The following is a 14,933-nucleotide window of genomic DNA, read 5'->3' on the forward strand; positions in this document are numbered from 1 at the left end:
AGTAACATGTTTGGGTTCTATGGTGTGTGCAGGCGGTCTCGGTTTGCTTATGGTCTTCATGTCCTCGCACATGGCCTCCGCCATTTTGATTGCAGTGCTTGGGTAGCGGGTTTTGGCGGCCCAGTTACTGCGCCTCAGGTGCTTCGTGGTGCTCGGGTCCCGAGAGTGAGGACCGGGATCACCCCCCCGGTCCAAGGGGGGGGGTTTGGGGCCAGTTCCCCGCGGGTCCGACTCATGGCTAAGCGCTGATCGGCAGGCAGTGGGGCAGCGGCCGTCCACCCCACACCCGTCTGAGTAGGCCTTGAGGTGCCGATGAGGAACCCTCCTCCTGGGGACTGAAGCCTGTTTGGTCAGCCTCTCCCTAGATCCAGGGCTCTCTGCCCGCTGAGGGTCACCAGTGCTGGATGGTTTTCTGCCCAAAATTGCAGTTTTGGTGCTCTTTTGGGCCTAGTTTGCAGGAGCTGGTGTCGAGTGCGACCGTCCAGCTCGGCGGTCCGACCCCGCCCCCCAGAAATGTGATATAGCTTTTCTACAAGAAAATCACCTTAACAGGTCTCACATACTATCTTTGACAGATAAAATGTATGATAGAGCATATAGCTCGAATGCCATTTGTAAACACAACGGAGTGGCTATCTTGCTCTATAAACGATGCCAGTTTAAAGTATTAAGCTCTATTCAGGATAAAGAAGGACGGTATATTTTGGTTTCTGGAATGATGGCCCCCCGTCAGCTACACCTAATGAATCTATATGCTCCAAATGTCCCCGACACTAGATTTTGGGACACGATAAGCCAAATTATTAATTTTTATAGCGTCAGACTGCCTCTTTATAGGTGGGGATTGTAATGCTGTTTCGTGCCCAGCATTAGACAGGAGCTATAAGCCGGAATCAGTGCAGTCTCAGGGAAGGGGAGGTCAGGACAAACTGTTCTTTCAATTTATGTCAGCTCACAAACTAATTGATGTATGGAGAGCTCACCACCCTGATACGCTGGATTTCACCTTTTATTCTCATCCACATGATACGTACTCTAGAATAGATATGTTTTTGACAAATCTAACACTTTCCCCTTATCTATATAGCTAACAAATTAATAACATCACCTGGTCAGATCACGCAGATACCGCAGTATATATAAAGGGATTGTCAGCCAAACCTAATTACTCATGGAGCCTAAATACCTCTCTCTTACAGGACCCCTTAGTTAGAACAGACATTATAAAAGCACTTTCAAATTATTTTTTAGAGAACAACACTCCTGAAATTAGTAAAACTACTTTATGGGCTGCACATAAAACCATAATTAGGGGAAAATTGATTAAAATAGCTTCATATAAGAAAAAGATAAAATCAGAATCATTGTTTGAGTTACAGAAATCCATACGCAAACTGGAACAAAAGCACAAAACAGCCCCTTCCGAACAAACACTACACGATCTGAAAATTGATAGATTCAAAATTAAATCTCTTTTATTAGATGAAGCTGCATGGCAGAGAGCAAATAAGATAGATGCTCCCTTGGCTAAATGTTTAAAACCATACATACATTCTAAACCTATTTCAGCAATTAGAAATGCCTCAGGAACCTTAGTATCGTCAACAGATGAGATATATGGGGTCTTCCGGGAATATTTCACTAGACTGTACAGTCAATTTATGGATGAGAATGGGGAGGACACGGACCAGGACATAAGACTGAGGATGAACCTACCTCGAATCCCCGAAAGCGCTCTAGAATTATTGAGGACAAGAATATCTATAGAGGAGAGTAAATCCGCCTGCTCCTCCATTAAAGGGGGTAAAGCACCAGGCCCGGATGGTTTTAGCAGTAGTTATTATAAAACATTCCAACAAATCCTTATGCCATATCTACAGGAGATTATAGATTAAATATAGTTAAGTGGATATCTTCCAGCTGATCTCACAATAGCCAAAATCGTACTACTGACAAAAAAAGGATAAAGACCCCGCATCAGTGGGAAATTATAGACCTATATCATTAATAAATGTGGATATAAAAATAATAGCCAAAGTCCTAGCTTTAAGACTTTCTCCTCTCCTCCCCACCTTGATTCACCCAGATCAAGTAGGCTTTGTTCCGGGTAAACGGCTCTACGAGAATACACGTAGAGCTGTGGATATCGCATGGGTCATGGAAACAGGAAAGATACCATCAATACTCTTGTCGCTATATGCTGAGAAAGCATTTGATAAGGTTGCATGGTCTTATTTATTTTATCTGCTTCAACATTGGAGACTTCCTGATCTTATCATTACTATAATCCAAGCGCTATACTCTAACCTGCAAGCATTAATACAACTCCCTGGCACAGATAAGACCCCATTTGGTATACATAATGGCACACGCCAGGGCTGCCCTCTTTCCCCTATCTTGTTCGCCCTTATATTAGAACCTCTCCTGATCCTGATTAGAGAAAGCAGTAATATTCAGGGTGTTCAAATAGGCAGGGAGGTCTATAAAACAGCAGCTTATGCGGATGATGTATCACTCTCCATGGCAAATCCTTCTGAATCCATCCCCGAATTGTTTAACTTGATAGAACAATATGGAGATATTTCGGGGTATAAGGTCAATTATAAAACAATCATGTGGAGTGACTTTTCATTTATCAGAGGCTGAACAAGATCAGCTACAATCTATTCATTTGTCCATTGACAAGTCAGTATGCTATCTAGGTATTAGAATTGGAGGCTATTATGACAGATTATTTAAAGATTACTATTCACCTTTATTAAAAACTCTGAAAAATGATTTAGAATTGGCATGATAAGACAATTTTGTGGATCAGCAGAATCCATTCAATAAAAATGAATATTTTTATTTTTATTCCAAGCCCTGTCGCTTCGGGTGTGCAAAGGGGACTTAAAGAGCATTCAAAAAGCCATAGACACATTTATATGGCAGGGTAAGCGGCACAGAGTAGCCAAAATGCTCCTGTATAGACGGACAAATAAAGGGGGACTAGGTCTCCCTAACTTAATTATCTATTATTATGCTGCCCAATTGGCACAAATTATTGGATGGCATGCACCTCAAGGAAAATACATATGGGCAGACATAGAGGAAGGCTTGATGATACCAGATGCACCGGGAATGTAAATGTGGCTAAATAAGGTCTCCAGACCAGTCTTAAAACAAATATGCCCATCTACTTAAAACTCACTATATATTTGGGACAAACTCAAATTAAAACTTAACTAACATTCCCTCTCCTATGACTGCAGTTTTTCGGAACAGACAATTTATCCCTGGAATGGAAGTAAACTATTTTCAAAATCTAAAAGCAGGAATACATAGATACGCAGATCTTTGGTTAGAAGGATAGGTGGTCTTATTTTCCAGATTAACGGCCAGAACAGGGCTGAGGACAGGATATTTTTTTCGTTATCTGCAGATTAGAGACCTGGCTTACTCAGCGGAAGTAAAAACGGCAGTTAAACTTCCCCTCACTGATTTTGAAAAAGTCTGTAAAGCAGGAAAGATAAAGAGAGGTCTTTATTTTTTTTCTGAAATTCGGGACTTCGGCACTTTAGAACTTTAGGACAGTGTAGGGTTAGGGTAAAAGTAGGGTTAGGGTTATGGTAGGGGTAGGGTTAGGAATAGAGTTAGGGTTACTCTAACCCTACCTTAACCCGAAACCTCTCCTGTTTTGCCACTTTTCAGAAATCCAAAGCACATCAGCTTTTCGGTTCAGTTCGAGATTCCGAAATTCAGCCCAAAAGTCTCCACATCATACCTGATAGAAATGGCCTCGATCAAGGACCGACGCCCGACATGGACCAGCGACAGGGTGAGAGGGGACATTGGGTCGGCAAATGCAAAAGACTACCTATTGAAGCACAACAGTGGCATCGGATGACGGTCTGCGGACCCACCGCTGTGGACACTAGCCGTGCAGCACAACATTAAATACTCAGTACACCACCCAACCCTTTATAAATGACTTGATACACTCGTTCGTTTTAACTGTTAAAAATATATGTTTAACAACATAAGCAAGTTTTAGCGAAGTTATATACTGTAAAATGTCTTAGCTTATGTCCAGCAACCACACGCCTCACAAGCATGTATATTTCGAAGTTAAAGTGTATTTTATAAACCTGTAACGTACGCCACTAGCTAACAGTATCTGTTACCAATCGACTAACCATAGATGTAAGTAACACAGATATGAAACATTTTTTTTTTTTCTTATCTAAGTTAACAGTACTAATTAGCATGTAAGTTTAGCTACAGTGGCTGTCAATTGCTCACATAGTCTGACCCTAACAGCAGAACATAAGCAACATGTCCATATTATTTTTCTCCACATGCCTACATCTACCCTGTTCAATATATAGACATAAAAACTTAGCATGTAAAGTGTTAAATGTTTATTTTACTACGCATCGTTTTCCTCACGTCACCTATATAAGCGAGAATTTAATTTGTTATCAGCCTTCATAATATAAAATTATGCATAGCTAGCTAATGCCATGACAATTAATGCAAATGTATATCAGTATACCCTGAAGACGCTGTCGTGGCGCACTAAGGCTATTTGCACACTCTGATTTTGATTACTTTTGCTTTTTATCCAAGCTTGTACCACTTTGTTTATTTGAATGTTTCACAAAAAAAACAAAAAACATGGCAATCTTTCTTTGAGGTGCATTGCACACCATCTTGAAACTATTACCTCATGTCACCCCACAATGCCTCCCTCTTTCTCTTATGTACCCCATGACGTATATGCCATAATAAAAGAAAGATTTACAAAAAAAAAATACATTTCTATTCAATTTACATGGAGGTAATGATTTTCCACCAGTAGAGGACACCACTGTGAGCTAATAGAGTCAAGTTGATATCATGAATTCAATATTGGCTGAAGAAAAACGTTTCCCCTGAGTTGACAATAGGGCGCAACACCTGCAATCATATTATGATAGTGCTAGTAAGATACCTGAAATTAATAACAGAGAGGGAGGGTTGGTCAGATCCAATACGGCTTTTCCCTAGTTTGCCCTAGTATCAACAAACTATTGTGTACCTACTTATTTGCCAGTCAGCTGGATCTAAAGAAAATTGTGCAGATTCCAAGGGAGAGTAGATATAGGCAAATAATGACAAGAACAAACAATACCACTGCTAGGAATTATTACATTAGCATACATTGTCATGCAGTCCTTAAAGCGCACTGTCACGCTGAACTTACCTTTCTTCAATTGTTTCCACGTATCTTCCTCTCTTCTTTTCTTATTTCTGATCTCGTTTTCTTTAAAATATAACCCAAAGCAGGGACTATTTTGTCTTATGTATTTTTTTTACACTTGACTTTCTCTTACACAAGGAGGAGCTTAAGTCAAATCCATTTCCTGTGTCAAAGCAAGTACTCACTCTTCTTCTTGACACAGGAAATGGAGCGGACTTATGCTCCTCCTTTGGTCAAAGAAGGTCAAGTGTAGGAAAAAATACATAAGACAAAGTAGTCCCTACTTTATCTTATGTTCTAAGCTGGGTGACCAGACGTCCCGGTTTTACCGGGATAATCCCGTTTTTTGGCAATTTGCCCCAGCGTCCCGAGAAACCTTCTTGCGACACAAAAATGTCCCAGATTTGGGCTGAAAGGCAGCCAGTGCTGCAAAAGAGCCAGTGTAGAAGCCTTGTTGGAGCCCGTTAATAGCGCTGAGTGCTCTATAACCAGTCTCATGTGTAGTTTCTGATACTCAGCTGGAGACAGAATAAGGTGAGCATTCCTGACCAATAAGGGAGTTGGAGGTGTGTATCACGGAGGAGCAGGCATGGAATATATGGCTGCATTCCAGCTACCAACACACCGCAGATTTATGTCAGCCAATGGCTCTACCACCACCACTGTCACCCTCAAGCAACATATAGAAGGGCTCTAGCCTGTGTGACCAGATGTCCCGTTTGTTTTATTTATCTCAAAAATCTAATCACCTGGTTTTAAGGAAACCTAGATCAGAAATAAAGAAAAGAAAAGATTCTGAGAGAGTATGAGAAGAGGAAACAATAGGAGAAAGGTAAGTTTGGCATGACAGTGCCACTTTGAGGAGTTAAATCTTTTTACTTTACAGGTTGCAACATAAAAAAATGTGGACAAACAAAAAATGATAAATACAGAATTAATTGTTGGCAGAATCACGCATCAGGTTAGAGATGGAACTTAATCCCTTGATGAATAAAATGTCAGACATCACAAAAAGTGCTTTGATGTTGAGTTATATGTCTGCAGGAAAAGCATTGTTAATAGTATTCCCAGAAATCAAGTCATTATGTGATCTCTCTACCTGCTAAAAGTCTAGTTTGTTTGTAACATTGAGGATTAATTCACTAAACCTGACACTGTGGACAACTAAGTATGCAAAATACTTTGCATATAATTTGGATTTTATCTATCTATCTTAACACATTATAGCAGAACCCAATACTTCTATATTTACAGAGGATACTAGTAATTGAACCAGAAATCCATGTAAAAAAAATGGGAAAACAACCGTGGGTCCCTATGACTATTAATCATAGAATGCTCAACAAAGTAAACTGGCTTTATGGGGTAGTCGATGCAGATTTGACTTATACATTACAGGTGACCAAGAGGTTTGTTTTTTCAAGCCATCCATTTTTTTATATAAAGTTTGTAACATTTCCGTGCCAAATCTGTGAAGGTGTATGCCTGTGATCTTTGCATTAAAACTGAAGAACCTCACTGGAATGATAAGGAAAGGAGGACATGACTGCTGACAGGGATAATGGGATAAATTGGGGGTATATATTCTTGCAACCAAGGGACATGATTGTGACGAAAGCAACTTCGCCACTGGTTTTTGGAGAGGACTAATGGCCAGCCTCTTGCCCTGTGACTATGGCCACTTTAATTTATTTTGTCTGAGAGACCCTAATTGTGCCTATTGGGACTTTAAACATTTGGTACTTCGAACTCCCGAACAGTCTAAGAGGCCGCAATTCGACATTCGAACAAGTGGTGGCGGCCATCTTGTTCGCATGGGCTAAAACAGCGAATAGACTTCAGGGGGACTTAGCCACAAATGCCCTGGAACTATTTTCGGCATGAAAACCTCCTGGTTCCTGGTCGGTCCTGCAGCGGCACTTAGCCGCGATTCTATGAAATTGTTTTGGGCATGAAATCCTGTGTTCGCCTGGGCAAAAATATGACTTCCATAAAATTTTTGAACCTTTGCTCATTTCGCCTGCCTTCTGGGCTTCCTTGGTCTCTAACTCCTCCTCCTTTTTAATACCTCACTCCTCCCATGCATTATTTTCGTGAGTTGCTGTCATTCAATTATTCTGTTTTCCTTACGAGGATATGTTTGCGGAGCTCGAGTTCAGTACCTTCTTACACACAGATAACGTTAACCATTACGGATTAAAGATACAGACATATATTATACAGTATTACACAACCATCAAACTTAAAGACATATCTCCAGCCACATTTATTCATGTTGTCATTCCACAACATATACAATATGAAGGAGCACGGTATAATACAATACAGCTGCAAAAAGGATATGTCTCTGGATATATATACAACCTCTTCAGTATAACAATCCAGTATAGATAAAGATAAGGGTAAATATAAAAAATACAAATAAAAACTAAACCTAATTATATCTAAAAATCACCATCTCTATAAACTACATCATGGAATTCCAAACTAGAGAGAAATGAGCATAATAAATGACTCTCGCAATAAGCAAAGTTCTATAAAAATTCAAGAAGAAGAGTACTTCTATACACCACTATATTAAGTAGTGTCTAATTGTATTCTTATGTTACTATTGCAGGATTCATTCTAGGTGGTATATAGTTAAAGAGACAGTAAAATCTCCATATTATATCTATTAATAAGACGGCCTTCCACTTTCTCCAAGGTGTGGAGGCTGTATATCCATAAAAATGGCACAACATTCCCAAGAATTGCAAGATGGTAGTCATTTGTACATACATAATCTTCCTATTATATAAATTATATTATATAGTGCCATACCACTAATTGCATTTATGTTCTCACCTGCCCGTGTAAGAAACAATATGTGGGAAAAACCACAAGACAAATGCATGTTCGCATTGAAGAACATATAAGGAATATAAAAAAAGGGTTTAAGGAGCACCCCCTATCTTCCCATTTTTGTACAAGTGTGGACTTGATTATTAATGTTATTCCATGGCACACTGACTGTCCACAATGGTTACCAGTTAGTATAGAAAAGAGCAAGGCATCATAGTGTAGGATGCAGTTAGAACATGTGACTGTGAAATATATGACAAAGCACCAGGGGCGTAACCAAGAGCCTCCTCACCGCCACACCTTGCTCCCCCTAAGCAGTACACCTGAGTGAGATATGTGTTGTGGTGAGTGGGAAGGGTTGATTGGTTGGTTGAGTGTGATTGTGTGGGGGCTGGCTGAGTGTGATTGTGTGTATGTTTGTGGATGGCTAAGTGTGATTGTATATGGGGTCAGTAATTGTATATTGCGGGATTGTCCTAAGTAAGGAATCCCCATGCTGACGCTAACATGCTGGCATCACTGCCACAACATCCCGTACTCCACCAGCAAGTGCCTGCTGGGAGAGAAGCACAATGTCAGGAAGCAAGAGAACAGTGTGTCACACAATCTATAGCATTATACCCTGCGTGTCCATGGCAGATATAATATTGAGTATTTAATTGACAGGTAGGGGATGGACAATATTTTTAAAGAGCTTTAAATTAAAATCTATACATTTGCCTTCATTTTTGCTAGCACAATGTACAAATGGTATAGATGATATACTGTATGTATGCACATACACTGACCAAAATTATAAATGCAACACTTGTTTTTTGCCCCCATTTTTCATGAGCTGAACTCTAAGATCTAAGACTTTTTCTATGTACACAAAATACCTATTTCTTTAAATATTGTTCACAAATCTGTCTAAATCTGTGTTAGTGAGCACTTCTTTGCCGAGATAATCCATCTAGACAGCATGATTATTGCAAAGGCTGCCTTAGGCAGGCCACAAAAAAATTCCACTCTAAAATGTGCAGTTTTACTGTATGGTGTGACCACCATTTGCCTCCGCAGTGCAACACATCTCCTTGTGTTGATCAGGTTGTCGATTGTGACCTGTGGAATGTTGGTCCACTCCTCTTCAATGGCTGTGTGAAGTTGATGAATAATGGCAGGACCGGGAACACTCTGTTTTATACACCGATCCAGAGCATCCCAAACATGCTCAATTGGTGACATGTCCGGTGAGTATATTGGCCATGCAAGAACTGGGATGTTTTCAGCTTCCAGGAATTGTGTACAGATCTTTGCAACATGGGGCCGTGCATTAGCATTATGCAACATGAGGTGATGGTTGTAGATGAATGGCACAACAATGGGCCTCAGGATCTCGTCACGGTATCTCATGCAGATGAGCTTCTCTGAGGCGACTTCCGACAATTTGTGCATAAATTCTTTGGTTATACAAACTGATTATTGCATCAGTTGTCCGGGTGGCTGGTCTCAGACGATCTTGGAAGTGAAGATGCTGGATGTCGAGGTACTGGGCTGGTGTGGTTACACGTGGTCTGCGGTTGTGAGGCTGGTTGGATGTACTGCCAAATTCTCTGAAACGCCTTTGGAGACGGCTTATGGTAGAGAAATGAACATTCAATTCACAGGCAACAGCTCTGGTGGACATTCCTGCAGTCAGCATGCCAATTGCATGCTCCCTCAAAACTTACAACATCTGTGGTATTGTGCTGTGATAAAACTGCACATTTTAGAGTGGCCTTTTATTGTGGCCAGCCTAAGGCACACCTTTGCAATAATCATGCTGTCAGCAATCAGCATCTTGATATGCCACACCTTTGAGTTGGATGGATTATCTCGGTAAAGGAGAAGTGCTCACTAACACAGATTTAGACAGATTTGTGAACAATATTTGAGAGAAATAGGCCTTTTGTGTACATAGAAAAAGTCTTGGATCTTTGAATTAAGCTCAAAAAACATGGGGGCAAAAACAAAATTGTTGCATTTATAATTTTGTTCAGTGTACATATATACATACACACATAGATGCATATTAATGCAAATCCCATAAATTGAGTGAAACTATTTTTACATTAAACATTTTCATCCTTTATTGTCACTGACCCATACACAAACTATTTACCCAACACACATTCTCAATTACAGACACGCTCTCACGGATACACATACACTGACATAAATTCAGTGACACACACCCACTGACATACACAGTATGTCACCGATACTGACTCACTGTTTAACTAACACACGCATTCTCATTGATACTGACACACTGTTTAACCAACACACATTCTCACTGACAGACAAAAACTGACACACACATTCCCGATAGACACACAATCTCACTGATACTTACACAGTTTAGCCAACACACATTCTCACTGACAGATGCGAACTGACATACACTCACTGAGAGGCGCAACACAGAAGACCTGGTTGCACTCACAACCTTTAAGACACTTGATGTTTCGTCAATGCAGGGCACACTTGCCATGCACAATGGTTATCTGGCCAAAAAAAAGCAAGAGCAAGGCCGCAGAGTGTAGGGTACTGAGAATTAGCATGTGGCCATGATTTGTAAGCCACATATACATGGCTAAAGGAAAACTAGATCCTCGCTTTGTACCTGCTTGATCAAGTGAGTGATCAACCTGTTACTACCTGTAAATCGAGTAGGCCAGTGATGCAATCGTATCCTGACTCTGTCCAGAGGAGCAGACCCATGCTGAAGGGAGGCAGGTGAGCCCAAATTACTCTCTGGTCAGCCTGACGTGACTGCATGCCAGTCAGCCTGTCAATCAAGCAGACCAGACTACTGAGGGCACTCTTTAAGTTCTCTTTTCAGGGTTCGAGTGAACTGTGAGCGTGTCTAATGTTTTACTCGCGCTATACTTTTCAGGGACAGTTCCCTGGTATACTTAAAGTGGGACAAAGTTTTGACAGGACCCAACAATCTGCCTGTACTGCCAACATCTATATGGTTGGAAGACATGTATAAAATTATACTTTGTTACGTTTACAAACAACACAAAATTGTATTGCATTTCATTTTCTTACCTGTCTCGGGTTTGTCCCAGTCTAACACAAGCCAGCTTACATACAGAGCAGAGATCGGCCAGAGATAAGTAAAGAAAAGATATATAAATACAACAAGGAACATCAGGCCTGGAAACAGAATGAGAACAAGACACAATAAATCACAATCAATACCCAGTGTTACACCAATAAATCACAGTAACTTTCTGCCAAAAGTTTTTTTGCTTGGTGATAAGTTATGCAATTTTTTAGAGATATTTGAGACAGGTGACATACATTGATAACAAAATATTGCTGGCATTTTACATATTCAATCATTTCTATTTTCCCTCCTGCATCATGTATGAGATTTTTCAGCTGCCGTGGAATATAGCTTCCACCAATTTGTGACTTGCTGAGCATGACCATACTTGCTATGTACAAACAGTAGCTTTACCAATGTAAGACGAAAAGTTCCACTATCATCTTTTAGGCTCTATCTACAGAGCTAGACTTAAATATCGGGTGTCTCTAGGCACAGAATTCTTAGGCTCCCCCTGTACCCTCACTCCCCAAAATCTAAAACCACTTAGGTTAGGTGGATATCAAGGATATATGAACTAGACATTGCAGGAACCAAAATACCTCAAAAACGTTGTTTTAGTATTATTACCAATCTCTTATAAGTCTCTTGACTCTTGTATCTCTTTTGTTTTGTCAGTATGTCCGAGTTGATTGTTTTACTATTATATTTATATATATACATCCAAAGTTTCCTTGCACTTCAGGCTTAATGTTATGTTGTGCTTTAAACGCCGGGTGCCAGATCATCTATACACAGAAATCGAAGCATGCTGTCCTGCCATGTGTTTTTCTCATTTAGACATGTTTACATACCTTGTAATCCTTTGTTGTCCTATACAAAATTGTGCTCATAACCCCTGTATGTGTAAACCTCTGTTGGCTACTGCCGTGCTTGCATATTCTATCGTGACATTGTCAGCCCTTTTGTTATCTTTTGCACAACAAGAAATAAAGAATAAAAAAAAAAAAACAATCTTCTGTCACTTACCTGATCCCAACGCCGATGTCCCTCGGCGCTGGTTCAGGTTCCGCCTCCGCTTCTCCCCCCTGATGTCAGCATTAAAGGAGTGGCAACAAGCAACCCAAAGTCAAATGGTCCTAAAAATGATTGCTTACAATGGAGGGATGCAATGACACTCCTGACACCATAACCACTACAGTGTGCTGTAGTAGTTATGGTGCTTGGAGTATTTCTTTACACATGGCAATCTCATCACATGGTGTATCTTGTAATACACTATTATCTATTGGCAATCTACTGGTTTTCAAGAAGAACATTTTTCATAAGCTACAAAATCAATTAAAGAGAGAAAAAGCATAGAAAACCCTCACTATAAATAACAGCAAGGTCACCAAAGCATTGCTCAATGTGTCTGAAATTCAAACCGCATTGTACATTCTGAACAAATAACTTAGAAAGAAAATACTGGAGTTCATCTCCATTGGGAAAAAAAAAAGATATGACATAACCACAAGAGAAAGAAAAAATCTGATATAAATTGGGCAAATGAAGATTGGCAGGGCAAACAGTGATAAAGAGAAGTAGATAAATGAAGCACATCAACAATATTATCTTCCGTCAAAGAAGGCAAATAAAAGCCCAACAATGCTCAAGCATTAAGTGTGGACTTAAGAAAACAAGAATACGCCTTCTTGTGCGATTTTGGGGTACTATCCCACCACCCTGCCTTGGTCCACTTGTGTCTAATGTTTTGGGACACCAGGGAACTGTCTTCAACAATCATAGCACACTAGGACTGCAGGAAGCACTAAAACAATGCCTTCAGTGGGCCAGTCTCAATGATTGGCAGGCAACCTGGCATGCATTCAAGCCAGGCTGACCTGCCGTTAACTCAGGTGGACCCACCTCCCTTATGGAAGGGTCTATCCCTTTGGGGAGGAGCTAGTGATATATTTGAATCACTGGCATGCCCCCTCTATCTCCCTCCAACCGGTGTCCCAATTCTAATCAATCTTTTCCCCTGCATGACACCAAAACTACTTCAAGAAAATGGCTGACTCCTACAGACACTCTGCTTTGAGCCTGCTAACTTCCCTACTTGTTCTTATATTGCAATACTACATGTTTTTGCACACCAGTACCCAAGGGTTTATAAAGGGAGGATGAACAAAATTAGTCTCTTTCAAAAATTAAATATATTTAAATTATATCACTTATACTAAATGGTTAGCAAGCAAGAAAATACAGTAAATAAAGTAAACTATTAATACAATTAAAATTTGAATACTATAAGAGGTTCTTTTTCACTCTTCGTAATAACACCCAGACATTAATTTTATGTACTTACCCATCACTAGAAAGGAAAAGATCCATTGGAGAACAGAAAATAACTGCAAAAATGTGCGTAAATGGTGTTGTGGAATTGTTGAAGCAGCAGATATTGAGCGAAGTAGAGGGCGTAGACTCAGCCTGCTCCCTAAAATACACAGTTAGCACAAAGTAATAGGTCTCCATAGGCCTTTTTTATGTAATCAAAAACAGGTTCTTCATTGACAATATCTGCCTTAAACCTCCCTAAGAGCATCCATAACATAGAATATCACTTATTGAATATAGTGGGTCCAAATAAGGTGAGCATATCCAAACTGTCCCTAGAACTATCCCTTGGAATAAACACCACCGTCTATCTATACATACATTTTATATATATATGTAACAAGGGCTTGCACTCCTGGTTAAATTCTTAATGCCCGGTGCAGGTCTTGCAAAATCATGTAGATATAGTAGAAAGGACCGCACTCCAAGGTCTTCGTGATAGTTTTCAAATAAAATGTACCTTTTATTTAATCCATATAAAAGTCAACATTTCAGCCCTAACATGGTGCTTTCATCAGGACAAGAGTGCGTTCCTTTCTACTATATCTATATCTATATATATATATATACACACAATATAATTTTGTATATATATATATGAGTGTGTGTGCACGTGTGTGTGTGCTCCTCTTTTAAACACACATATATATATATATATATATTTTTTTTTTATTTATATCTGTGAATCTGATGCAGGAAGGTAGCACAATTATTACATATGGTGCTCTAGTTGATATGCCATCCTTATGTAACCACCTGTTAAAATTAAATAAACTGGAAATTATGAACAAGACTTACCACGAAGGTCTTTGGAGTAAGCAGCTATAATGGTTTTCATGGCTCCAGATTCTGTGTGTTTTCTGTAATAACTTTACATCTGATCCCTAAAGTACACTGATGGCTGGGAGATGTAAAATATTTAGGCAGGTAGAGGTGTCGTAAAACTCAGGTAGTATGTCACTGACATTATCATTAATCATTACATTTGTGGATGAGAAGAGAATATAACCAGAGTAGTTGTCAACAACAGTGTTAGTGGGGTCAATTAAATAACAGTGCACGTTATCTAACAGGCTTGTGCAAAAAACATTCATTAGATGTCCCCTGCAAAAAACATAGTGGCACACTCCATATAATGATGAAATCCACCTGCCCTTGGTCTGGGGTTATTGGGACTGATTCCAAAGCAAACTCAACCACTTATCAGTGTGTGTCGCAGGGGGTGTCTTCTTCACTATCCCTGTTTAAACCATTCGCTGAGTCTTGACATATATTTTAAAGGGACACTGTAAGTCATATGTGACCTTCTTTTTAATACATTAATTAGTTAATTCAATATATAAATAATACAAATTTCCCTTAAAATTGAAGTTTGTATATTTGTCCATAATTTACAGAAGCTTTCACCACTTGTAA

The 14,933-nt window shown here is 39.7% G+C and overlaps 1 protein-coding gene across 1 annotated transcript in view; it reads right to left on the bottom strand.

The window, feature by feature from the left end:
* Positions 1-14,550, bottom strand: part of LOC134572902 (diacylglycerol O-acyltransferase 2-like) — a 34,992-nt gene extending 20,442 nt beyond the window's left edge. The window contains exons 1-3 of the mRNA XM_063432199.1: positions 14,316-14,550; positions 13,489-13,617; positions 11,138-11,245 (exon numbers count right to left, since the gene is read on the bottom strand). Coding sequence (XP_063288269.1) covers positions 11,138-11,245; positions 13,489-13,617; positions 14,316-14,355 — 277 coding nt within the window. The 5' untranslated portion in view covers positions 14,356-14,550. The remainder of the gene's footprint in view (positions 1-11,137; positions 11,246-13,488; positions 13,618-14,315) is intronic.
* Between the last annotated feature and the right edge of the window lie 383 nt (positions 14,551-14,933).

Source organism: Pelobates fuscus, chromosome 9, assembly GCF_036172605.1.
Source record: "Pelobates fuscus isolate aPelFus1 chromosome 9, aPelFus1.pri, whole genome shotgun sequence".
NCBI lineage: Eukaryota > Metazoa > Chordata > Amphibia > Anura > Pelobatidae > Pelobates > Pelobates fuscus.